Genomic DNA, 26925 nt, shown 5'->3' with positions numbered 1-26925 from the left:
CAAAGAGGAACTTTTATTTATGAAACTAGTATATTATTTTTATTTTTTGTACACAGGTTGTAATACATTCTAAATTTGCTGTTAATAATATTTCATTATCAAGATTCAGCCACAGCTAGTTTAACTATTTACAGAGAAGTTTAATAACTGTATGACATGTACACATATATCTGGTGTGTAAAATGTGGAAAAATTATATGACTTCAGCTTTTTGTTTTCTTTTCAAATGGATTTGTCCAAACTTTCATGCCTAAATAAAAGAAATAAGTTAAATGTTTAGAAACTTTTCAACAGTGGATACATCATGCACAAAAGATCCTTTCGTCTTTAAAAACAGTCTAATAAGTGTGGAGAATTATAAGTTAAAATTTTGTGGACCTCTGTTTGCATTAGAAAGTTGTCAACAACAAAAAACTGGTTCTATCTTCTGTCAACAAGCATACACTGAAACCACTAAATTATGTCCTGAATCTTAAGAGAAAATAATGGTCTTTCTCAAGTTTCTTGGATATAATTTAGAAATTAACAACAATTTTGAATTTGTTTATTGTAGCTACTTCCATTACCTCCTGGTTGGATTTCCTCTTGGTTAATTCCATCTCTTGTCTTCTTCTGCATGTCTTCTGAAGATATAACAAAGTTTATAAAAATGTCACATTGAAAATCAATTGTTTTTAAACATTTCTACAAATACATAACATGTAAAGAGAGCTCTATTTACACTTGAACTATAATGGGCCTTACACTGGTACACAAACATAACACATTACTTTTGTAAATCTTCAATTATCATAGTATTTTTGGGTCTATTTGACTCAACATTAGTTTCTGTAATGTTACCTTGCAATTAAATATATCTCAATTTATGTTAAAACTGTAAATCAATTTTAGTTATATAAAATAAAAACTTAAAAGCAAAAAAAATAATTAGTTTATTAATTTCTTTGAAACTGTACTGGGTAAGAATGATGAAAACTAAGACGTTGCAGCAGAAGTAAACGTTCAGTAAAACAAACACTTGAACTGCTGCACTATTTGAATAAAATTTATAGAAAAACCACAATACTTGAAATATTTGCTACACACATGTATAAAATATAAATTAATGTATTCACCAATGAACAGCAAATCCTTACAAAACTATTGTTATTCCCTTAGACCAACAAACATAACATTTAACAGAAAACAAAAAAGATTACTTTGTTATAGTATTACTTTTGTAACACATCAAAACTGAATACCATATGAATCACATCAGAACATCTACAACAGCTGTAACTTGTTTGTATGTTTGAAATATTTTAGCTTTCGAGTTGAATGTAGTTCCTTGACAATGCTCTATGCCAATAAATTATTAGTTTTAACTTTTATAAGGACTTTACAATAAGTTGAAAAGGCACCAGTTAAAAAAAGATTAAGACATATGGCTATCACCTCTTCTTATTGGCTAAAGTTTTGACAAAGAAATTGCTGATACAGTAAAGCTTCTAAAGAATCAAAAATTGGTGGTACAACCTATGACCATGCCCAAATTTTCTGATTAAAACCTGTATTCCTTTGATACTTACATCTATATCACAAAGAAATCAAAGATTTCTCATTCAGAGAAACCAAACATCACTTCAAAGTTCAAGGATCATTTTTTTTAATTTATTACTGTGAAAACACTTAAACTGAAACTTCCTGGTACATGTTAAATACAAAAAATTGAGTACTTAAAGTTCTAAACAAATTAAGCATGTTACTTATTCACAAATAAATCATCAAATTCTACATCAAGCAGGTATTTATGCACATCACAGAAGATCAAACTTATTGCACATCATATAAAACATGTGATCATCTTCATGTAGGATGGACAAGATACAGACAAAGAGATTGGAAAAAGAAACATTAAAGCCCCATTAGATAAAAAACAGAGCAAAATCTGTTGATAAACTAGTTACATGTAATCAATACTTTATCAAAAGTTTACTACCATAGGACTCGAGCATTTTCGAACTAAGACATACAAAATAGATATCTTATAAAATGACTAATTGGATTAAATAAATGTTTTTCATTCTATTACATAGTCACATATGAATAATAATGGACTTCAACTTTACAAACCTTACTTACTATAGTTTCTAATTATTTTACAACTTCACAGTTGTTATTATCACTGTTAATCTTCTAGGTTCATCATACATCTTACTGCAAGTTATCTTTAATAATACACATTATATTCGAGTATCTATATTCTGGAAGTCATTTCTCTTTTTATTTAGTTTTAATAATCTGGCATTTGGATCTGATGACAACAATAATTAAAAAGTTACAATCAGTTACTGGTTTATTTTCATTAGTTGCTATATGATAGTCCTATTATTATTATTATTATTATTATTATTATTATTAAGAGAATTAATTTATAAAAAAAAACAACATACAAGTTGTGATAGTTACTATGGCATGAACGTGAATGTACTGTACAAATTGTATTGTGCATAATATAATTTATATTAATAATACTATTACTTCTACGAGCTGTTGTTATATTCATACAATTCTCCCAGAATTAATGACGTTGTCAAATAATAAAATTTCAACTAAATCGTTAAACCTATTTAAATTTATTTACAGCTTGCACAAGGCAAACAATTTTTATGTACAACTGCAAGCTGTAAATGAATGTATTTTTTTTAAATATTACGATCCAAGTGTTTCGTTAAAACAACTCGTATCACTATCAGTGCATTAATATAACAAATTAATATTTTTGTACATACTGTATTCTTCAGCGTGAAAGTACGGATATACTACAATTGGATAAAGTGCTACACCAATCAAACCTACAATTCCACCTAGAAACCCCGCATACCTCCAACCACTTAAATTAGCCATATAAACTAGCTTAAATCTAAACCTGAAAATTAAACACAGCCCAACCAACAACCTGCATGAACATAACACTTCATGAAAATCATACCAAGCTCTCCATATAGTAAATATGTAAAACATTGTTTAGAACCATTTTGTGTCTAATTTTCTAAAGAATTCGGAATATCCAATAAACTAAGCTTTTTAATTTTACTTGTGTTTAAGGAACTTTTCAACAAATTTAGTTTGTACAAAATAACATATTTTGGAAAGAAGCTTTCAATTAAAGTGAGTAGGTATTGTATTTTGGCTGCTTGAATTAAAAAGAGTTTAAAAAAATATGTGTTATGAACCGTCCTCTAAAAGGTATAATTTGGCACAAACCTACTCGAAGGCTATCTGCACTAGTGGCCCCTAATTTAGCAATGCAAGACTAGGGGGAAGGCAGCTAGTCATCACCACCCACCGCCAATTCTTGGGCTACTCTTTTACCAACAAGTAGTGGGATCGACCGTCACTTTATAACGCTCCCACGGCTGAAAGAGCAGGCATGTTTGGCGTGACTTGGATTCAAACCCACGATCCTCGGATTACAAGTCGAGTGTTTTAACTACCTGGCCATGCCAGGTCCATGAGGTATAATTCTCTACTTTTAAAAATATTCACAAGTACAAGCTTAGAATTACTTGCTATGGTTGATATGTGAATTTTTTGTTAATCCAGAAGTGGAATGTTATGTAGGATAATCATAGAAAATTAGTTTGATTGAATAGCATATCAACTTTACAAATTACAGTAATTCAAGTTTAATTAAGTTTAAACTTAAGTTTTCAATAAACTGGTGGCACATTTAATACCATTCGCAAAATTAACAACGTAGACGATTTATATAAAAACGAAGTCGCATTTTTTCTAACGAGATGTCATTATTATATCATGTATTGATTTGTGTATTTTTATAACAAAGCCAAATCGAGCTATCAGCTGTGTCTACCTAGAAGAATGAAATCCCTTATCATAGCATTGTAAATCCATAGACTTACCGCTGTCCCACCGGGGAACATATATTATGCAAGGCTTTGGTATTAGTAAATTAATTTTGGTGTTATAAATTAATTGATTGTAATAAAAAATAAGCCATGAGCTAAAATGGTGAATAGAATAATACTTGATGATGGTCGAATGTTATACCTCATTTTGCTTTAATAGATCTTTTATCTGTTTCATAAAAAAATCATACATATATCGAATTAACAAAATAAATAGAGTTAAATTTAGTTTAATATTAATGAGCACATATTGTTAAATATAAAGCGTGAAATAAATTTAAAATATTTCACAAAAAACTGCACAATTTATTTGTGTACATATACATATACATAATTATAAGTATGAGTATCTGAAATAAGCTTCATGCAATCAACATAATATATATTTATTTTTCTTGTATTGGATGTTCGTATTTCTGTCTTCATTATATATTGTCGTAGTAATAACTCGTTGGTAAATAACTTGGTATAAATAATTTCATTTACAGTCTAATGATCCCGGCCCGGCATGGCCTAGCGGGTAAGGCGTGCGACTCGTAATCCGAGGGTCGCGGGTTCGCGCCCGCGTCGCGCTAAACATGCTCGCCCTCCCAGCCGTGGGGGTGTATAATGTGACGGTCAATCCCACTATTCGTTGGTAAAAGAGTAGCCCAAGAGTTGGCGGTGGGTGGTGATGACTAGCTGCCTTCCCTCTAGTCTTACACTGCTAAATTAGGGACGGCTAGCACAGATAGCCCTTGAGTAGCTTTGTGCGAAATTCCAAAAACAAACAAACTAATGATCCCCTAGTGGCACAGCGGAATGTCTGCAGACTCACACTGCTAGAAACCGGGTTTTGACACACGTGGTGAAAGAGCACATATAGCCCATTGTGTAACTTTGTGCTTACATTCATAAACAAACAGTCTAATGGTAAATGGAACATACAACGCTAAAATCCAATGCTCAATTCCCCGCATATGCCCATTGTGAAGTTTTGCACTAAAAAAAAATTATTTACTGGGACGTGGGTTGGCGTTGTGGTGAAGCTTTGGAATTTAAAACTTGATTCGAAATTGTGCGATACACGAAGTGTTTACTGTCCTTTAGGCTTAGAAAAAAGAAGGGATATTTATTTCCTTCTCATGGGTGTTACAGAAGATAAAATTGTTTCAACTGCATGACTTCCCTTCAGTCATTAGTTGAAATTCGGAGCAGCAGTGGATTGTTTCAGAAACCTTACCATAAATACGCATACAATGCAGAATTGTATCTATCAACAGAAATTTACCTCCAGTTTTAATACTCAGTCCTCTATTTTGCATTGCAAACTAAACAAAATATATAGTTAAAATTTACTATTGCAGTAAACATATTTTTTTTAGAAATGTGAAGACTGCAATACTTGCAACAGTTTAATCTACCTCTTAAAAACGTAAGCACTGTTCTTATAGTTTTTATTGTTATATTTAAAAAACAAGGAAAAAAGTAACTCTAGTGTCAGCATTTTGAATTAACGTACATCACGAGTTAAAAACCAAGGTTAGCAGAAGAAACCTGAATACTTACATGTACAGTTATAGGTGCGCTCTTTGAAAGCAATAAGTCAAATAAATAAATAAAGTTTGATTTAATACCTTTTAAAAACGTAAAAAATAAGAAAACATATATTTAAAATATTACCAATATTAATACGTTTTTTGATTCTTATTAATATACTTAGTTAAATTACCGAATATGTATGACGTAAGCGGAAAATCTGATTCAAGATTCATGATGACACCATGTACGAGTGCTGTGGTAACGTACTTGTTATGAATTCTATGAAACTTAACGAATAATGTTAATGAAACAGAACATTTTTCAACGTATGTATGCAAGAATTTTACTTTCTAGAGGTAAGAATTACAAAGATATATTTAGTTTGTTGTTTTTATATTCAGTAATTTGTTTACTGTGTGAAACTTAGTTGAAGTTCTCTTGCGTATGGCCTCGTTTGTTGGGCTAGTGAAACTGAGCCCTGAGTGTGAAATATAAACGTGCTAAATGAAAAGATAGGCTGGACTGTTTAGCCAATTGCACGATAAGATTTATTGTACAGTATAAGGCTAGGAAAAATATTGGAAAACGTTAATGCTAATTATAAATAATATAATAGTATATTGTTTATAAGTTTTTATTAATGTCATTGTTTTTCGTGGTATAGAAATGTATTAATTTAAGGTGTTTAACAGATATTTTGTACCTTTTGACACTCAGTAAAACTGGAAATTTAAGATTTTACTTGCTACCACTTGTAAATTTTATACCGCAATGGTTCTTAATATTTTTTGGGTGTGACCCAATTTCTGGGGACGGGGTTAACTCGCAACCCATGTCTTCAAATAGACCTCTCAGTGCAGCCACTGTTGGACTACAAAGCCTGGACATTCACTGGAGACCCTTTGTGACTCACTGAAAAGGGCTTAGTTTTGGGTTGTGACCCATTGGATAAGAACTACTGGTAATGGTATAATGTATTACTGCAGTTATAGTTAAAATATATTAATCATGCTATAGTGAACAAATACCATCTCATTTGTGTGCACGGGAGAGAACAGACATTGTGTATGTGATAGGACTACATTGAAATTTCCAGGTTAGCGCTGTAATTTTAGAATGTTAAACAGTTTGTTATTTTTAACTTCCTAAATTAACACTTCTGAGATTTCTTATTGTCAAAATTTTGTAAAGTTTTCTTTTTTGCCTTGTGTGGGTGTTGAATATTGGTTTGATTCCAGTTACCTTGGGTGGGTGTTGAATATTGGTTTGATTCTAGTTACCTTGGGTGGGTGTTGAATATTGGTTTGATTCTAGTTACCTTGGGTGGGTGTTGAATATTGGTTTGATTCCAGTTACCTTGGGTGGGTGTTGAATATTGGTTTGATTCCAGTTACCTTGGGTGGGTGTTGAATATTGGTTTGATTCCAGTTACCTTGGGTGGGTGTTGAATATTGGTTTGATTCCAGTTACCTTGGATGGGTGTTGAATATTGGTTTGATTCCAGTTACTTTGGATGGGTGTTGAATATTGGTTTGATTCCAGTTACCTTGGGTGGGTGTTGAATATTGGTTTGATTCTAGTTAAGAAATGCAATTTGTCAATAGTAAAATAATTAATGAACTGGTATTTTAATTTACTAAATATATGGGTATCTTTAATATATTTTAAATTTGGCAGAATATTGGTTGTGTTGATTTGTAACAAGATAATTATACTTACATTTCTGTACATTCTGGAAATTTGGATTTTACAATGAAACTTAGGAATAACTATTAGTGGTCTGCAATAGAAAAGTTATATTTTTAACCTAAAAGAAAACCAAATTCACTTAATTTTGAAACTCAGAGTTATAGGTGTTGCAGTATCCATACAGTGGTTTTTATGTAACCTTACAAGCAGTGTCATGAATATGTAATATCAGCTGGTTTTTAGGATGACTACTTATAATAAATTATGTTAATTTATCCAGAATCCTAAGTACTGTTGTGATCTTTTGATAGGACTAATTGAAAGTTCAGCACCTAGCTGGTGAGGCTTAATGTATTATAAGTAAACTGCCAGAAGTCCGTTAACAACAGATCACATTGAAAACAAAAAATTACAGGTAATGTTTTGTGTTGTATATACTTGTGTGTAACTTCTAATGATGGATGCCTGTGTTTTTGTGTGTATACATTTTGTAATAATAAGTTGGTGAGAATTGTGGGTAATATTTGTTTAACAGAAAGCACTTGGTAAGTATTACACATTATATATGAAGTCTGTTAGACAGGCTAATGGATGTTTACCAAATTTTCAAGAAGAATTGTACATGAAAGGCTAAACCATCTAATGATAAAACAACAGGAAACAGGATTTCCTGTATTTTCTTTATTTCAAGTGCAAGTTTTCTGTGTTATACTTGTGGCTATAAATTGTACAAGTTCTTATACATTCTGTGATTTCAAACTTAACATTTTAAAGGGGAAATTGTTAGCATTTCTGTGTCATGTTTCTTTCATAATGCATATGAGATCTGTTCCAAGTGATAATGTGTTCTTTAAATGTCTATATATATTGCAGACAAAAACTATGTTTGTGTAACATATTTTGATATGTTATAGATGAGTATATAATATAGGAGTTTAAAAACCAATATAAATAATTCCATAGTTTATTTAAACTGTTACATGGAAGTAGGAACCTTTTACTAAAGATCTGAACTATTTCTTTGTGTAAGCAGTAAATATTTGTTAGCTATAGGTTATAATGTTGATAGAGGGTCCAAGTATTCATTAAAAAATTTTTGTGAACAGTTTTTAAGCCATAAAATTATTGGTTTTAGTAGAATGTATAATATAGATAAATATGCAGCCTAGCTTTCATAATGTTAAAATGTTTTGCATATGAAGTTACAAGGAGAGTGGTGACCGTGTATTCTTTCGAATGGTAATCTAAAAATTATAAATGAGAAAGTGTTACTTTCATTTGTGATTATAAACCAAAGGTTTTGTTCTTTTCTCAGTTCATATTTTGTTCAACTAGTATTAACTGCTTCATCTTATCTGAGCCAGTACTCTGTTCGGGTTCATTGTAATCTTGTAATTCTTGTCAGATAAACGAGCTACCAGCGTCTGCTACCACAAGTACTTGTATTTCTGTCAAAGGTAGCATCAATTGATATTTACCTTTCTGATTGTAGTTCAACTTTATCACTGACAGAATATATGTAGAATAGAGCTACACATAGGGTTCAAGGTCTGTAAGTAATTTGAGTGTTTGTGAGTTAATTCAAGTAACTAAGGTGAAACATGGTCTTGTGTGGGTTTTTGTTTTATGTAAGTAATTATACATATTTTAATGTTAACTTATGGAATGTGCTGTAACTAAAGTTTCATTGAACCAAACGTGATGTAACGTAGGACAACAAGGAACATTGCATGTCTATTCTTGAGGAAAGTCAACGTTGAAACCCATTCTTTAATTTCAAAATATCGTTTCTTTCTCTCTCAAACTTGTGTGAAATGCTGGTCACCATAACAAGTAATAAAACTGTCATAACCAGGATCTTGTTTGTCTTACACAAATTTGACCTTTCTGTTACCTTCGTAATATATCTTAACAAATTACATCTTTATCTCATCAGTTCTCCTAATATACTTTAAGGTTGTCTTCCACCCTTCTGTTTTTTCTTTTGAGATAAAATAAGTTAATATGTGTAGCCCGTTGTATTGAAGAATCAGTGTTAACTGTAATTCCAAATGTACTAGCTGTACTTACTGGGAATGTCATAAGCTTTCAGTACAATGCACATGTTTGTTGGTTACAAGAAGTCAAATGTGCTGAAACAGAATGAGTCGAGGTGTGTCTGTTCTGAAATACATATTTATAGTATCTGCATGTTTACCCTTTAGTAGTTTGATAACATACATAGTACCATGTTGGCTGGTACACTTTGAATCATCTTAGGAACCTCATGTTGAATCTTTCCAATACACCTTTGTCTCTTATTAGATAAGGGAACCAAAAGTGATCATTATTGAAGTGTAAATTGAGAGATTTTAGACCCGTAATCATTTTCACACCTTTAGAAACTGATAGTCATACAACACAAAATCTTTTAAATATCTGAACAAAGTCTTCTTTAAAAATTAACTTGTAATTGTTGTATCTTATAGAATGAAATATGCTACATAGGAAGTATAAAAAACCTTTATTTGTTTTACATGATTGATTCTGTGATACAATTCTGGATTTTGTTGCTGGAGAGCTATCTTTGAATCAGTACCACACCATAAAACATTGTGTTATATTTTCTGCACTTTAAAGTGTTGTGTGGAACTTTCAATATACAGTTTCCAGAATATCGGTATAACACAAGTTCATCTACACATTTTGACACATTAAGTATTTGTACTATAATGTTTGATACAGCATGTGTATCTTCACAAAATTTGGTTGACTTTTAGTAATGGTTACAAGTTTTTTTGTACACAAAAAATCAGGTATTTCAATAATATTTTTTCTATAGATTTATTTGTGAAAATAGTCTGTTTTATCACTAGACTTAGTACAAAGTGATTTCATGTAACAATTGTTAAAGCTATTCTTTGTCCTAAATATTTGAGATATTATTTGTGTAATCTCTAAAGCTTTCTAAATACATGTCAAATGTTTGTTTTCAATAAGACACTATGTTATTTTCTATACTCTAACCACGTGGGGTCTGTCATTTGTTCAATCTTGTAACCATCATAAAAAATAAGGAATTATGCTTTTTCATACTAAAATTATTACATATTATAACACGATAACATGAATGTTTAGTGTTTGTAGCTTAAGTCTCATAACACTGTATAAGAGCATATATATTTTTTATTTCTTATTATAATTACCTTCCAATCATACATGCATAACATTACGTACCTTGCACTGACACGGTGACGTGCACTCAAGTCACGTTTCCAGTAATATAAAACTGGTCTTCCCTGTCTTGACTGTGTTTTAGTGAATTTGTATTTTGTAATGTACAGTCACATTTCAATTATTATACATATGTATGTATATAGATTACTACTATTTAGAGATAAATTATTTTTCTTAAAATATAGAACAATAAATCAAGTAAAGCAAACAATTATCTCTTCTTGCTATGACCTTTGAACTCAGTTGTTGCTGGATATAGGCTGCTAAGCCTTTTAAAGTTTCTCACTTGGAGGATATCAAACAGTTATTTTAAGTTTTATATATACAGTTGAATAACCATAAAATCATGAATAACTACACTGATACCACAGAATTCCACTATAATTTATTAAGATTAGTAACTAGGATTTATTCAGATTTTAAAAAAACATGAAACTTTGAGCAGTCTAAAGATACAACCTACTTCCTTGAAAACTTGGATCAAAAGAGCATGGTAGCTTTTTCAAGGATTAAAATGGCTGAGAAAACTACATTGGGGACATCGTAAACTGTTGATTGGTTATTCACGTCATATATTAAAGCAAGTGTATAAAAGGGTTGGTTGGTTTGATGTTTTATGGCTTAGTATAAAAGTGACTATATTAAAAAATTAAGTTGAACAGGGGTCACCATGTTTGATTCAGTACATATACCATATCTCAGGAGAATGAAAAGATATGAAGTTCTTATTTTATATTCTAGCTTGCCAGTATTAGTGATTTGTGTACCTAATTTGTACAAAACTATAGACTTGGTGTTTTGACATCACAAACATCTAATTTAAAACAGTGTTGCATTCAACATACCACGTGACGAAAATATAAATTTAGGTGTGCTCTTTTAATATTAAAGTTTCTATAAAATGTTTGGTTTAAATACTCTGGAAACAGATGTGTGACTGGTAATATATGTAACATACTGTTTTGTGTTTAACTTCAAGGGATTAGGTAAAATATATTCCCTGTACACCAAGTCATTTCTATACAGAGTGGAATAACATAGTCTGAATGTGTGTCAGTGACGATTTTGTGATTGTTGTTTGAGTGAGCCTGACTCACTGCTGTACTAGTGGGCAGAAGATAGTAGGAGACTACAGCAGGTTTGCCATGAATGTGAACATAAATGTTTTAATTTCTGAACTAACAGAAGCACACTTAGTACATTTGTTATTTTCCTGAATATTGTGGGTTATCTTTCATGAACTTCTTTATAGAAGTTATTTGTTGCAATAGCTTTAGTTGTACAGATAAATGGTTTTAATGTATGAAGTATTATTCTTTAATCTGTAGGCTTTCTCATGTTTTACTGAAAGTAAAGTTATTTAAGGAAATCTAATAGTATTGTGGACCTGTTAATTCTTGCTAAATATTAGTTGGTTTTTCATGTCTGTTAAAATCTCTGTTTCTTTTATTTCAGTAGTAGAAATGGGTCAAACACTTTCTGAACCAGTGACCGCAAAGGAGACTTCTAGTTGTGCGAATGAGTACGTGAAAGTAGGCGCATCCTGCATGCAAGGGTGGAGGATTAGTATCCTTCTGTTTACTTCTAGAAGAACTGGTTGTTTTTACTTAAAGTATTCCATGTTTGATGCTCACTAATATCACAGTAGTGTTTTTGCAGACACCTGTAGCAGGTTTTTCAGTCATTTCAACATTTACAGAAACGTATTCTGACTTAAGGTTTGGTTCCTGAATTGTAATAACTCGCTGTCTCTACTGATACATGTCTTTGTATGATAAGGAACTCTTATAGCTTTTGATGTAATTGCATTTGTGGTTCACATTTAAATTTATTCTGTTTTTAAAGCATACATTGTCATGTACTTGACCAACGAGTTTCATCAGCAAGTCTATTCATATAGTTACACTTTATAAAGTTCATCAGTGAAAATAACGACTCACATAAATATGTTGATGAAAGTACTGTTTATACAACAGACAGTCAAAAGTTTCAGGACTAGAATTCCAGAGTTTCTGAAGATCATTTTCTGCAGTATTCCAGTCACTAACTGATCTCTTTCAATATTTTCTAGTTCAGCACTTAATTCAAGAAACTTTTGCCTCCAAATTGAACTGTTTTGTAAATCAATCAGTTGCATGTAAACATTATTCAAGTCAGTTCACTACAACATTTCCATGTTCAGTTTGTCTAAAGTTACACTGTCTGCATACATTACCAGTTTCTTTAGACAACCTGAATGTATTAAATCTTAAAGAAAATTGTTCAAAACTTGAATGTTTGAAAATTGTATTAACAAGCATAATTTCAAGATCTGTCATGTGTTTTTTAGGTTTGGTAGATATTTAAAAGTACTATTGTGAACATCATTGTTGGGGCTTCCTTATTTAGTACTTTCTGTTAGTAAACCACTGTGTAGAGACTTCCCCTAGTATTTTCTGTTAGTAAACCACTGTGTAGAGACTTCCCTTAGTATTTTCCGTCAGCAAACCACTGTGTAGAGACTTCCCTTAGTATTTTCCGTCAGCAAATCACTGTGTAGTGACTTCCTTAGTTCTTTCCGTCAGTAAACCACTATGTAGGGGCTATGTACTTTCCGTCATTAAACCACTATGTAGGGGCTTCCTTAGTACTTTTCTTCATTAAACCACTATGTAGGGGCTTCCTTAGTACCTTCTGTTAGTAAAACACTGTGTGGGATTCCTTAGTTAGTACTTACCATTTGTAAACCACCGTGTAGGGCTACCATAGTTTTTTTGTTAGTAGACCACTGAGTAGGGGCTTGCTTATTTAGGACTTTCCATTAGTAAACCACTAGATAGGGGTTTCCTTAGTCAGTAAACCACTGTGTAGGGGCTTGCTTATTTAGTACTTTCCATTAGTAACCCACTGGGTAGGGACTTCCTCAGTCAGTAAACCACTGGGTAGGGAATCCTTATCTGTGGTTGGTGACATTTTGTAATTACAATTTTGAGGGCAGAACTATTTCAGCACTGTGCCGAAGTGCAGCTGTTTCTGTTGGTAATTATTACAAATCTAGACTGTTACGCTTCTGTTTAATGACACTTGTATGTTTGTTTATGAAAGTAAAATAATCTGGTAATATAAAGTTAATGCAGTGACTAATAGAACATTTTTATATTAGACAATGTATTCTTCTATCTGCACAAAATTGTGCAGTCAGTCAGTTGAAAGCATTCTTTACACACAAACTTCATAATAATAATAATGTTCTTTCATTACCCTCTGTACCTGGCTCCCTCGCTTCATGACTATTTATTTCAAGTAGCTTGGAAGTGAGTGTAGCTAATGTATTAACAGTGATTTATAAAAGACAAAACTTTTCCAGAACAAAAGTACAATGAGGTAATTCATGTTGTGTGGATGTTCAATAATATTGTGACATCATATGATCTATAAAATTCTTTGTTTATTATGACTACAGTGAAGTGTTGGTGATGATATCATATGATTTATAAAATTCTTTGTTTATTATGACTACAGTGAAGTGTTGGTAATGACATCATATGATCTATAAAATTCTTTGTTTATTATGACTACAGTGAAGTGTTGGTAATGAAATCATATGATCTATAAAATTCTTTGTTTATTATGACTACAGTGAAGTGTTGGTAAAGGATATGACTTAATTTATTTGAATTACTTTATCCAAACTATGACTCCTTCAGCTGACACTAAATAAGTGGGTGGCTTTTCATAACATATGTTCTGCAGACAGCCTATATATTCACTTACCAGTGTTAGTTGTGTGAGTGAGTAACAAAATGTTTGTGTTTCATTATGTGCTTCAACATTTACCTGGTATCAGGAGAGTTCCTTCCTATTAAGTGTGGCAGTGTAAGAGTTCAGACCCCAGAACGAGAGAGGTTGGTGGCTTGTTTAATTCATCCTACTTTTGGTCGGAACTGACAAACCACTAGGTGTGGCTTTACAGCTCATGTTGTATTTTTTCCAATTGAAAATGACACCACTAGACTTTAATGCATGTGATTGAATAATGTTCATTCATTTATCAAGAATTAATAATATTCACCAACTCTTCTGTGTCATCTGTGTTCATGTAGTTTGGATCTCTGTTCTGTCGTACATGTTTGTAACTTAACATTGTATTTGTTCTGTTATTGTGGTTAACATCTAAACCTAAATACCTAAGCTATACAGGCTGTTGTCTCGTAGGTGACTTAGCTGACATCTAAACCTAAATACCTAAACTGTGGCAGCAGGAGTAAAGATTATCTCAAATATAATAATCCATGTAAATATATTACAAATGTTTTATTTGAAATAAGTGTCTATTGTATAGTAGTTTTTTTTAAAATATGTTTTCTGTAACTTAAACAACAGACATGGAAGATGCCCACACGCATCTGTTGTCTCTGATGGAAGATAAACATGCATCTTTTTTTGCTGTTTATGATGGGCATGGAGGAGCAAAGGTTGCTCAATATGCAGGATCTCATCTTCACAAGAAAATAGTTGGTCATCCGTCATATAGTAAGTTGTGTACTGGTCACCCGTCGTATAGTAAGTTGTGTACTGGTCATCCATTGTACATAACACACAGCGTACTTTCAACACCGTGTTCAATAATTATTTGATTTGAACAGCCAAGAAGTACAAATTGTATTTAATATCTACCAAGACTAGAATACTGTGAGATAGAAGAGATCTGGTTCAGTTCTATTTGTAACTGTTAACCAATAAAAAGACATTAACCAGTACTTTTGTATTTTGATATTACAGTTTTAAAAAATGAGTTTGGGTGATTCACTTGAATGCTTATGTTGTAGTTAACTGTAAATATTTATGTTTCTATTATCAATAGTTTTATGATTAAAGGTAACTTGAAAACAGAAAACTTTTTGGTAACTCTTTATAAATATTAATAATAAATGTTTTTATAGAAGTGTTGCAGATATGTTTATAAGTACAACATTAATATTGTCTCTCTTTTTATATCAAGAAAAGGGTAAGATTGAAGAAGCAATTAAACAAGGGTTTTTAGCTGTGGATTCTGACATGTTGGAAGGTAGGAAAAGTGTCTTGTTTTGTAACCAGTTTGTATATTAATATGTAGGAAAAGTGTCTTGTTTTGTAACCAGTTTGTATATTAATATGTAGGAAAAGTGTCTTGTTTTGTAACCAGTTTGTATATTAATATGTAGGAAAAGTGTCTTGTTTTGTAACCAGTTTGTATATTAATATGTAGGAAAAGTGTCTTGTTTTGTAACCAGTTTGTATATTAATATGTAGGAAAAGTGTCTTGTTTTGTAACCAGTTTGTATATTTATATGTAGGGAAAGTGTCTTGTTTTGTAACCAGTTTGTATATTAATATGTAGGGAAAGTGTCTTGTTTTCTAACCAGTTTGTATATTTATATGTAGGGAAAGTGTCTTGTTTTCTAACCAGTTTGTATATTAATATGTAGGAAAAGTGTCTTGTTTTGTAACCAGTTTGTATATTAATATGTAGGAAAAGTGTCTTGTTTTGTAACCAGTTTGTATATTTATATGTAGGAAAAGTGTCTTGTTTTGTAACCAGTTTGTATATTAATATGTAGGAAAAGTGTCTTGTTTTGTAACCAGTTTGTATATTAATATGTAGGAAAAGTGTCTTGTTTTGTAACCAGTTTGTATATTTATATGTTGGAAAAGTGTCTTGTTTTGTAACTAGTTTGTATATTTATATGTTGGAAGGCATGATGAATGTTTTTTTTTTGACAATTAGAATCAAATTGATGGTAGGAATTGAGTTTTAAATATTAGTTGTTTAAATATAAAAGTAACACAAAGTTATCAGGTGAATTAGTCAACAATAGAAGTTTCTTTTTTATATTCTTGATAATTTTACAGTTTTGTGAACTTGTTTGGAAGTATTGCTTTAGTGCTAACACTTGTACTGATGTATTTTTTATGTAATTCTCTGGTAATCTGATTGGTGTGTTGTCTTGAGATTCAGATAAATATGTAGAACTTGTTTTGGTTGTGCATACTGATCAAGTTGAAATATGTTTACAATTTTATTATTTCTAGATGAAAACATGAAGGATGAATTAGCAGGAACAACGGCCGTCGTAGTCTTACTGAAGGGAAACAAAGTATATTGTGTATGTCATGGATGATGCCAGTGTTATATGTATTTAGGTTTCTTTAATATCTCATAAAGTATGCTGTCATGATTAATTGTGGGTGTCCCTTGTCTGTGTTTCATTTTATTAACTTAATTTTAATTGTCCATAATAAAATACAGAGTCTAATATTACTGTTATCTATAAGGAGTTAGAATATAAATTCTCTCAGTACAGATGCAACGTACTGGAAAAATACGGTTAATGGATTCAAGTGTAAACCATTGTTATAATTGTTTGTTTAGGGTAATGTAGGAGATTCAAGAGCAGTGGCAAGTGTTGGAGGGCAGGTTCAACAACTGTCTTACGACCACAAACCTGGGAATGAAGCTGAAACAAAAAGAATAATTGCAGCAGGTGGCTGGGTTGAGTTTAATAGAGTAAACGGTAAAACTTCCATTTGTTTCTAATGGTTAGGGTATACTTACATAGTATAGTTGGTCATGTAACTTGTGTTGATATGGTATGATTCTGGTAAGTGATGTAGTTGGTTGTATAACTTGTGTTGATACGATGTGATTCTGAAAAGTGATGTAGTTGGTCATATAACTTGTGTTGATACAATGTAATTCTGAAAAGTGATGTAGTTGGTCATATAACTTGTGTTGATACGGTGTGATTCTGAAAAGTGATGTAGTTGGTCATATAACTTGTGTTGATACAATGTAATTCTGAAAAGTGATGTAGTTGGTTGTATAACTTGTGTTGATACGGTGTAATTCTGAAAAGTGATGTAGTTGGTCATATAACTTGTGTTGATACAATGTAATTCTGAAAAGTGATGTAGTTGGTCATATAACTTGTGTTGATACAATGTAATTCTGAAAAGTGATGTAGTTGGTCATATAACTTGTGTTGATACGGTGTGATTCTGAAAAGTGATGTAGTTGGTCATATAACTTGTGTTGATACGGTGTGATTCTGAAAAGTGATGTAGTTGGTCATATAACTTGTGTTGATACGGTGTGATTCTGAAAAGTGATGTAGTTGGTCATATAACTTGTGTTGATACAATGTAATTCTGAAAAGTGATGTAGTTGGTCATATAACTTGTGTTGATACAATGTAATTCTGAAAAGTGATGTAGTTGGTCATATAACTTGTGTTGATACAATGTAATTCTGAAAAGTGATGTAGTTGGTCATATAACTTGTGTTGATACAATGTAATTCTGAAAAGTGATGTAGTTGGTCATATAACTTGTGTTGATAATGATTGTGATTCTGAAAAGTGATGTAGTTGGTCATATAACTTGTGTTGATATGATTGTGATTCTGAAAAGTGATGTAGTTGGTCATATAACTTGTTTTGATACGGTGTGATTCTGAAAAGTGATGTAGTTGGTCATATAACTTGTGTTGATACGGTGTGATTCTGAAAAGTGATGTAGTTGGTTGTATAACTTGTGTTGATACAATGTAATTCTGAAAAGTGATGTAGTTGGTCATATAACTTGTGTTGATACAATGTAATTCTGAAAAGTGATGTAGTTGGTCATATAACTTGTGTTGATACGGTGTGATTCTGAAAAGTGATGTAGTTGGTCATATAACTTGTGTTGATACGGTGTGATTCTGAAAAGTGATGTAGTTGGTCATATAACTTGTGTTGATACAATGTAATTCTGAAAAGTGATGTAGTTGGTCATATAACTTGTGTTGATACGGTGTGATTCTGAAAAGTGATGTAGTTGGTCATATAACTTGTGTTGATACGGTGTGATTCTGAAAAGTGATGTAGTTGGTTGTATAACTTGTGTTGATACAATGTAATTCTGAAAAGTGATGTAGTTGGTCATATAACTTGTGTTGATACAATGTAATTCTGAAAAGTGATGTAGTTGGTCATATAACTTGTGTTGATACGGTGTGATTCTGAAAAGTGATGTAGTTGGTCATATAACTTGTGTTGATACGGTGTGATTCTGAAAAGTGATGTAGTTGGTTGTATAACTTGTGTTGATACGGTATGATACTGATAAGTTATATAGTTGGTCGTATAACTTATGTTAAACTGAATAGAGTAAACTTGTATCTGTTTACAGGTAATCTAGCTTTATCAAGAGCACTAGGAGATTTTGTGTTTAAAAAGAATGAAAAGAAATCCCCTGAAGAACAGATTGTCACAGGTGAGGCACGATTATATCTTATTTAAAACAATGAAAAGAAATCCCCTGAAGAACAGATTGTCACAGGTGAGGCACGATTATATCTTATTTAAAACAATGAAAGGAAATCCCCTGAAGAACAGATTGTCACAGGTGAGGCACGATTATATCTTATTTAAAACAATGAAAAGAAATCCCCTTTTGAATTGAATCACAGAATATAAAATAATAATAGTGATAAATATTAATGTAGACATTACCTTAATGTAAGACAATAACAAATCAGGCAGTTGGTGTTAACCTCTGTTAATGTTGTATAGAATGCTGTCTTTTGCATGTAACGATCTCAGGTTTTATGTCCTAAGCAGGAGAAAAGAAAATTTCAGAAACAGAACAAGCAAAAGGGAATGGTTATTTTATAAAGAAATTACTAATACAGGCACATTATTCTACTACACTAAAAGTAAAAGACACAAAACACATGTTTTGGCACAATGAAAGGTAAAATATTTATTATCACTTATAGCCGATTAGTTTAATTAACACATTTAACATCACCAGGGCTAGTGTTTACAATGTTAGCTTAGAATATATTTAGTTACAAACCATAAATAGGTGAATTAATTTTGAAAGGTCCAGCATGGCCAGATGGTGAAGGCACTCGACCTGTAATCTGAGGGTTGTGGGTTTGAATTCTTGCAGCCCAAACATGTTCGCTCTTTCAGCTGTGGGAGCATTATAATGTGATAGTTGTTCCCACTATTCGTTTGTAAAAGAGTAGCCCAACAGTTGGCAGTGGGTGTTGATGGCTAGCTGCCTTCCCTTTAGTTTTACACTGCTAAATTAAGGACAGCTAGTGCAGATAGCCCTCGTATAGCTTTGTATAGATATGGTAAGACTTGAGTGAAATCAGTAGGAGAATTTGCTTGGTTTGTTGTCTCTATTTATGCTCACATATCTAGTTGTAATTGTACAAATACTGTTTTCTAACTTCCTGTCTGTACACCTCTTAATGTCTTTACATTTTTCCAGTTATAATTACCATTACAGTTCCAGAAATGTTCAGTGAAAGTGGACAACACAGTGTTAACATGTTTTTTTTTATTTATTGGTTTTCTTCCAACCTTATTTTTATTTATTTCATTTTTTCCCTCTGTACATTTTTACCACAACTGGTAAATTCCATTGTTTTCATCAGTCTGTGGGATGAACCCGACTTGATAACCATTTAATCAGAAATGTTAAGAATTTTTTTCTGAAATCCTAGTAAACATATGGTATACTGAGGGACTTGTATTTTTTGACATTAAAATAGCTGCTACATTATTATTTCTATAAAACAACTGAATTGTAAATTGGTTATATGATTGTTATTGGTATTGGTTTGGTATTGAGATAGAAGGTGCGTACCCAGGTATTTTGTCATGTCTTTGTTTGTCCATCTTATATGTGTATTTTGACCATTGTGTATATAAAATAATATAGCTTTAATATAAATATTGAAATACTCGCATAAATAACTACAGGGTTTTTATTGGTCCTGAAAGTAACCACAGGGATTACACAGGTCCAGGAAAATAACAAGGTTTCTATGGGTCCTGGAAAATAATTGGTGGTTGCACAGATCTTGAAAAGTGAGTACAAGGTCTCCACAGATCTTGAAAAGTGAGTACAAGGTCTCCACAGGTCTTGAAAAGTGAGTACAAGGTCTCCACAGGTCTTGAAAAGTGAGTACAAGGTCTTCACAGGTCTTGAAAAGTGAGTACAAGGTCTCCACAGGTCTTGAAAAGTGAGTACAAGGTCTCCACAGGTCTTAGAAAAGTGAGTACAAGGTCTCCACAGGTCTTAGAAAAGTGAGTACAAGGTCTCCACAGGTCTTGAAAAGTGAGTACAAGGTCTCCACAGGTCTTAGAAAGTGAGTACAAGGTCTCCACAGGTCTTGAAAAGTGAGTACAAGGTCTCCACAGGTCTTAGAAAAGTGAGTACAAGGTCTCCACAGGTCTTAGAAAAGTGAGTACAAGGTCTCCACAGGTCTTAGAAAAGTGAGTACAAGGTCTCCACAGGTCTTAGAAAAGTGAGTACAAGGTCTCCACAGGTCTTGAAAAGTGAGTACAAGGTCTCCACAGGTCTTAGAAAAGTGAGTACAAGGTCTCCACAGGTCTTAGAAAAGTGAGTACAAGGTCTCCACAGGTCTTAGAAAAGTGAGTACAAGGTCTCCACAGGTCTTGAAAAGTGAGTACAAGGTCTCCACAGGTCTTAGAAAAGTGAGTACAAGGTCTCCACAGGTCTTAGAAAAGTGAGTACAAGGTCTCCACAGGTCTTAGAAAAGTGAGTACAAGGTCTCCACAGGTCTTGAAAAGTGAGTACAAGGTCTCCACAGGTCTTGAAAAGTGAGTACAAGGTCTCCACAGGTCTTAGAAAAGTGAGTACAAGGTCTCCACAGGTCTTAGAAAAGTGAGTACAAGGTCTCCACAGGTCTTAGAAAAGTGAGTACAAGGTCTCCACAGGTCTCAGAAAAGTGAGTACAAGGTCTCCACAGGTCTTAGAAAAGTGAGTACAAGGTCTCCACAGGTCTTAGAAAAGTGAGTACAAGGTCTCCACAGGTCTTAGAAAGTGAGTACAAGGTCTCCACAGGTCTTGAAAAGTGAGTACAAGGTCTCCACAGGTGTTAGAAAAGTGAGTACAAGGTCTCCACAGGTGTTAGAAAAGTGAGTACAAGGTCTCCACAGGTGTTAGAAAAGTGAGTACAAGGTCTCCACAGGTGTTAGAAAAGTGAGTACAAGGTCTCCACAGGTGTTAGAAAAGTGAGTACAAGGTCTCCACAGATCTTAGAAAAGTGAGTACAAGTTCTCCACAGATCTTGAAAAGTGAGTACAAGGTCTCCACAGGTCTTGAAAAGTGAGTACAAGGTCTCCACAGGTCTTAGAAAAGTGAGTACAAGGTCTCCACAGGTCTTAGAAAAGTGAGTACAAGGTCTCCACAGGTCTTAGAAAAGTGAGTACAAGGTCTCCACAGGTCTTAGAAAGTGAGTACAAGGTCTCCACAGGTCTTGAAAAGTGAGTACAAGGTCTCCACAGGTGTTAGAAAAGTGAGTACAAGGTCTCCACAGGTGTTAGAAAAGTGAGTACAAGGTCTCCACAGGTGTTAGAAAAGTGAGTACAAGGTCTCCACAGATCTTAGAAAAGTGAGTACAAGGTCTCCACAGATCTTGAAAAGTGAGTACAAGGTCTCCACAGGTCTTAGAAAAGTGAGTACAAGGTCTCCACAGATCTTGAAAAGTGAGTACAAGGTCTCCACAGGTCTTAGAAAAGTGAGTACAAGGTCTCCACAGGTCTTAGAAAAGTGAGTACAAGGTCTCCACAGGTCTTAGAAAAGTGAGTACAAGGTCTCCACAGGTCTTAGAAAAGTGAGTACAAGGTCTCCACAGGTCTTAGAAAAGTGAGTACAAGGTCTCCACAGGTCTTGAAAAGTGAGTACAAGGTCTCCACAGGTGTTAGAAAAGTGAGTACAAGGTCTCCACAGGTGTTAGAAAAGTGAGTACAAGGTCTCCACAGGTGTTAGAAAAGTGAGTACAAGGTCTCCACAGGTGTTAGAAAAGTGAGTACAAGGTCTCCACAGGTGTTAGAAAAGTGAGTACAAGTTCTCCACAGATCTTGAAAAGTGAGTACAAGGTCTCCACAGGTCTTAGAAAAGTGAGTACAAGGTCTCCACAGGTCTTAGAAAAGTGAGTACAAGGTCTCCACAGGTCTTAGAAAAGTGAGTACAAGGTCTCCACAGGTCTTAGAAAGTGAGTACAAGGTCTCCACAGATCTTGAAAAGTGAGTACAAGGTCTCCACAGATCTTGAAAAGTGAGTACAAGGTCTCCACAGGTCTTGAAAAGTGAGTACAAGGTCTCCACAGGTGTTAGAAAAGTGAGTACAAGGTCTCCACAGGTCTTAGAAAGTGAGTACAAGGTCTCCACAGGTCTTGAAAAGTGAGTACAAGGTCTCCACAGATCTTAGAAAAGTGAGTACAAGGTCTCCACAGGTCTTAGAAAAGTGAGTACAAGGTCTCCACAGGTCTTAGAAAAGTGAGTACAAGGTCTCCACAGGTCTTAGAAAAGTGAGTACAAGGTCTCCACAGGTCTTAGAAAAGTGAGTACAAGGTCTCCACAGGTCTTAGAAAAGTGAGTACAAGGTCTCCACAGGTCTTGAAAAGTGAGTACAAGGTCTCCACAGATCTTAGAAAAGTGAGTACAAGGTCTCCACAGGTCTTAGAAAAGTGAGTACAAGGTCTCCACAGGTCTTAGAAAAGTGAGTACAAGGTCTCCACAGGTCTTAGAAAAGTGAGTACAAGGTCTCCACAGGTCTTAGAAAAGTGAGTACAAGGTCTCCACAGGTCTTAGAAAGTGAGTACAAGGTCTCCACAGGTGTTAGAAAAGTGAGTACAAGGTCTCCACAGGTGTTAGAAAAGTGAGTACAAGGTCTCCACAGGTGTTAGAAAAGTGAGTACAAGGTCTCCACAGGTGTTAGAAAAGTGAGTACAAGGTCTCCACAGATCTTAGAAAAGTGAGTACAAGGTCTCCACAGATCTTGAAAAGTGAGTACAAGGTCTCCACAGATCTTGAAAAGTGAGTACAAGGTCTCCACAGGTCTTGAAAAGTGAGTACAAGGTCTCCACAGGTGTTAGAAAAGTGAGTACAAGGTCTCCACAGGTCTTAGAAAGTGAGTACAAGGTCTCCACAGGTCTTGAAAGTGAGTACAAGGTCTCCACAGATCTTAGAAAAGTGAGTACAAGGTCTCCACAGGTCTTAGAAAAGTGAGTACAAGGTCTCCACAGGTCTTAGAAAAGTGAGTACAAGGTCTCCACAGGTCTTAGAAAAGTGAGTACAAGGTCTCCACAGGTCTTAGAAAAGTGAGTACAAGGTCTCCACAGGTCTTAGAAAAGTGAGTACAAGGTCTCCACAGGTCTTAGAAAAGTGAGTACAAGGTCTCCACAGGTCTTAGAAAAGTGAGTACAAGGTCTCCACAGGTCTTGAAAAGTGAGTACAAGGTCTCCACAGATCTTAGAAAAGTGAGTACAAGGTCTCCACAGGTCTTAGAAAAGTGAGTACAAGGTCTCCACAGGTGTTAGAAAAGTGAGTACAAGGTCTCCACAGGTGTTAGAAAAGTGAGTACAAGGTCTCCACAGTTCTTAGAAAGGCCTAGAATATGAACTATAAGTATTGTAGTGTTGGAAAAAGTGATTTTAAATCACAATCTAGGAAAAGTCCTGAAATTTAAGTCTTTATACAAAAAAATAAAAATCCACCCCCTGTGAAGTAATTGGCTTAATTAAGACAAATGAAAAGTTTATCTGAATTGTTTATGGTTAATGTTGTACATTTGGTTGTGATTGAAATTGTGTGGCATGAGTTGTGTTCTGTATGGCTACTGGAATTTGTTTTTATAAAGTCTGTGGTATCCCTTAACTAACTTGTTATAAGAGTTTTATAGTGTGACTATGTGATGCCATGTAGCAGCTGTTAATTATAACTATGTATTTTGTGAACAGCTTATCCAGACATAGTTGTGAGAGACATAACTCCAGATCATGAATTCATTGTCCTGGCTTGCGATGGGATCTGGGACGTGTTATCAAACGAAGAAGTAGTGGAGTTCATACGATCCAGGATTGCTTTGAAGATGGAACCTGAGCACGTAAGTCCCTAAAACAGAACTCTCTTAAGCCTGACATAACCGCTGCTTGCTTCAAAACCTGTTTAAAAATATCCTTACAATTTTGTGACAGGTTTGACTCTAAAACATCTTAGAATTAAAGCTTTATTGTTGTGTAATATGTATTTTACCAAGTCAATTAAATGTTCAAAACTTAATTTGTATACATGTCTGTGGAACCTAATGTGTAAACAACACATTTATAGTTGTCTATATAATGTTTCTGCTTATTCCATGTGTTAGGCTAAATTTGTTAAAACACTAGTTTATTGGGTATAGAATTATACATACCCTGTTTTCCATATTATATTCTGTTGGTGAATTTAGAATCACAGATTTCTTGTCTCTCGTTGATTTGAATGTTTCTAATGTTCCTCAGCTGTACCAAGAGTTAGAACTACAGATTAAAAGCAGTAAGGTTGTAGAAGATTTACGGCAGAGTAAAAATGGTTCAGCCGTAACTTCCAGTTTGTTCACTTGGTGCTCTTGTGCAATGAATAAATTATAATCTAAGAATTTTTATATATCTTGATATTATTTTCACTATTTTTAACACCTTTGTGTTATGTCTGTCGGGAACTTCAAGATTTTGCTATGATGAGAGGAGGACTTTGATAGAACAAGTAACATAAGTTAGGGACATAAATGTGCTACAACACCTGACAAAGGTATGGTTGTGGTGATACAGGTTTGAAAATGAAATCATTGTTTAACTATAAATATTTCAGGATGTTTGACTTTAGTGGTAAGTTGTGTACTATGATGAGTGAAATCTCACATCAAATTCTTTACATACAAGGTGGATAACAAATGTTTGCATGTTCTGACTATCTGGTCTTACATTCAAAGTTTAAATTTCTTTTCAATGTATGTCGATAAACTTGAACCCCCCAAGTGTACTTTAAAATTCAAGTTTTTATATTTTTCACTCCTAATTTGAGTAAGAAATACTTTGAATTTCACAACTTGTGTTAATCTGTAAACTTGGGTCATTGTAATTTGTTAGTTGCTGTGGTGAACCAAGTGGAAGAAATAACAAAGCTGTTTGTTTGTTATAGAAAAAGCAACAAAGTACTTGTACAGAAATGAAGATATGTGAGTTCAGGGTTTTTAATACAACATGGTAACTAGCTGTATAACAAGTATCATTCTACCACAACATGGTAACTAGCTGTATAACAAGTATCATTCTACCACAACATGGTAACTAGCTGTATAACAAGTATCATTCTACCACAACATGGTAACTAGCTGTATAACAAGTATCATTCTACCACAACATGGTAACTAGCTGTATAACAAGTATCATTCTACCACAACATGGTAACTAGCTGTATAACAAGTATCATTCTACCACAACATGGTAACTAGCTGTATAACAAGTATCATTCTACCACAACATGGTAACTAGCTGTATAACAAGTATCATTCTACCACAACATGGTAACTAGCTGTATAACAAGTATCATTCTACCACAACATGGTAACTAGCTGTATAACAAGTATCATTCTACCACAACATGGTAACTAGCTGTATAACAAGGTATCATTCTACCACAACATGGTAACTAGCTGTATAACAAGTATCATTCTACCACAACATGGTAACTAGCTGTATAACAAGTATCGTTCTACCACAACATGGTAACTAGCTGTATAACAAGTATCATTCTACCACAACATGGTAACTAGCTGTATAACAAGTATCATTCTACCACAACATGGTAACTAGCTGTATAACAAGTATCATTCTACCACAACATGGTAACTAGCTGTATAACAAGTATCATTCTACCACAACATGGTAACTAGCTGTATAACAAGTATCATTCTACCACAACATGGTAACTAGCTGTATAACAAGTATCATTCTACCACAACATGGTAACTAGCTGTATAACAAGTATCATTCTACCACAACATGGTAACTAGCTGTATAACAAGTATCGTTCTACCACAACATGGTAACTAGCTGTATAACAAGTATCATTCTACCACAACATGGTAACTAGCTGTATAACAAGTATCATTCTACCACAACATGGTAACTGGCTGTATAACAAGTATCATTCTACCACAACATGGTAACTAGCTGTATAACAAGTATCATTCTACCACAACATGGTAACTAGCTGTATAACAAGTATCATTCTACCACAACATGGTAACTAGCTGTATAACAAGTATCATTCTACCACAACATGAGAACTAGCTGTATAACAAGTATCATTCTACCACAACATGGTAACTAGCTGTATAACAAGTATCATTCTACCACAACATGGTAACTAGCTGTATAACAAGTATCATTCTACCACAACATGGTAACTGGCTGTATAACAAGTATCATTCTACCACAACATGGTAACTAGCTGTATAACAAGTATCATTCTACAACAACATGGTAACTAGCTGTATAACAAGTATCATTCTACCACATGGTAACTAGCTGTATAACAAGAATCATTCTACCACAACATGGTAACTAGCTGTATAACAAGTATCGTTCTACCACAACATGGTAACTGGCTGTATAACAAGTATCATTCTACCACAACATGGTAACTGGCTGTATAACAAGTATCGTTCTACCACAACATTGTAACTACCTGTATAACAAGTATCATTCTACCACAAC

General features: G+C 33.5%; 2 protein-coding genes across 9 annotated transcripts in view; one reads left to right on the top strand and one right to left on the bottom strand.

Annotated features, from left to right (window-relative positions):
* On the bottom strand, nucleotides 1-2968 carry LOC143228639 (small integral membrane protein 20-like). The gene is made up of 3 exons (XM_076459867.1): nucleotides 2772-2968; nucleotides 567-623; nucleotides 1-250 (listed from the first exon to the last, which is right to left on the bottom strand). The coding sequence occupies exons 1-3, from the start codon at nucleotides 2884-2886 to the stop codon at nucleotides 204-206; spliced, it is 219 nt and encodes a 72-aa protein (XP_076315982.1). The 5' UTR covers nucleotides 2887-2968; the 3' UTR covers nucleotides 1-203.
* A 2478-nt stretch (nucleotides 2969-5446) lies between these two features.
* The window catches only part of LOC143228641 (putative protein phosphatase 2C T23F11.1), a 30147-nt gene continuing 8668 nt past the window's right edge, over nucleotides 5447-26925 (top strand). The window contains exons 1-9 of one of the 8 annotated variants that reach the window (XM_076459871.1): nucleotides 5447-5788; nucleotides 7433-7536; nucleotides 11793-11903; nucleotides 14700-14849; nucleotides 15319-15384; nucleotides 16389-16462; nucleotides 16729-16870; nucleotides 18528-18611; nucleotides 24124-24269. In XM_076459871.1, the coding sequence (XP_076315986.1) occupies nucleotides 11801-11903; nucleotides 14700-14849; nucleotides 15319-15384; nucleotides 16389-16462; nucleotides 16729-16870; nucleotides 18528-18611; nucleotides 24124-24269 (765 nt within the window). In that variant the 5' untranslated portion in view covers nucleotides 5447-5788; nucleotides 7433-7536; nucleotides 11793-11800. Of the gene's footprint in view, nucleotides 5789-6261; nucleotides 6394-7401; nucleotides 7537-11792; nucleotides 11904-14699; nucleotides 14850-15318; nucleotides 15385-16388; nucleotides 16463-16728; nucleotides 16871-18527; nucleotides 18612-24123; nucleotides 24270-26925 lie in introns of those variants that run through there. The other 7 variants (XM_076459877.1, XM_076459875.1, XM_076459872.1 and 4 more) reach the window with 7 other exon arrangements.

The sequence above is a fragment of the Tachypleus tridentatus genome, chromosome 10, assembly GCF_004210375.1.
Source record: "Tachypleus tridentatus isolate NWPU-2018 chromosome 10, ASM421037v1, whole genome shotgun sequence".
Classification (NCBI taxonomy): Eukaryota; Metazoa; Arthropoda; class Merostomata; order Xiphosura; family Limulidae; genus Tachypleus; species Tachypleus tridentatus.
The sequence above is the reverse complement of the archived record's forward strand: the minus strand, read 5'-3'. Positions and strand labels throughout refer to the sequence as shown.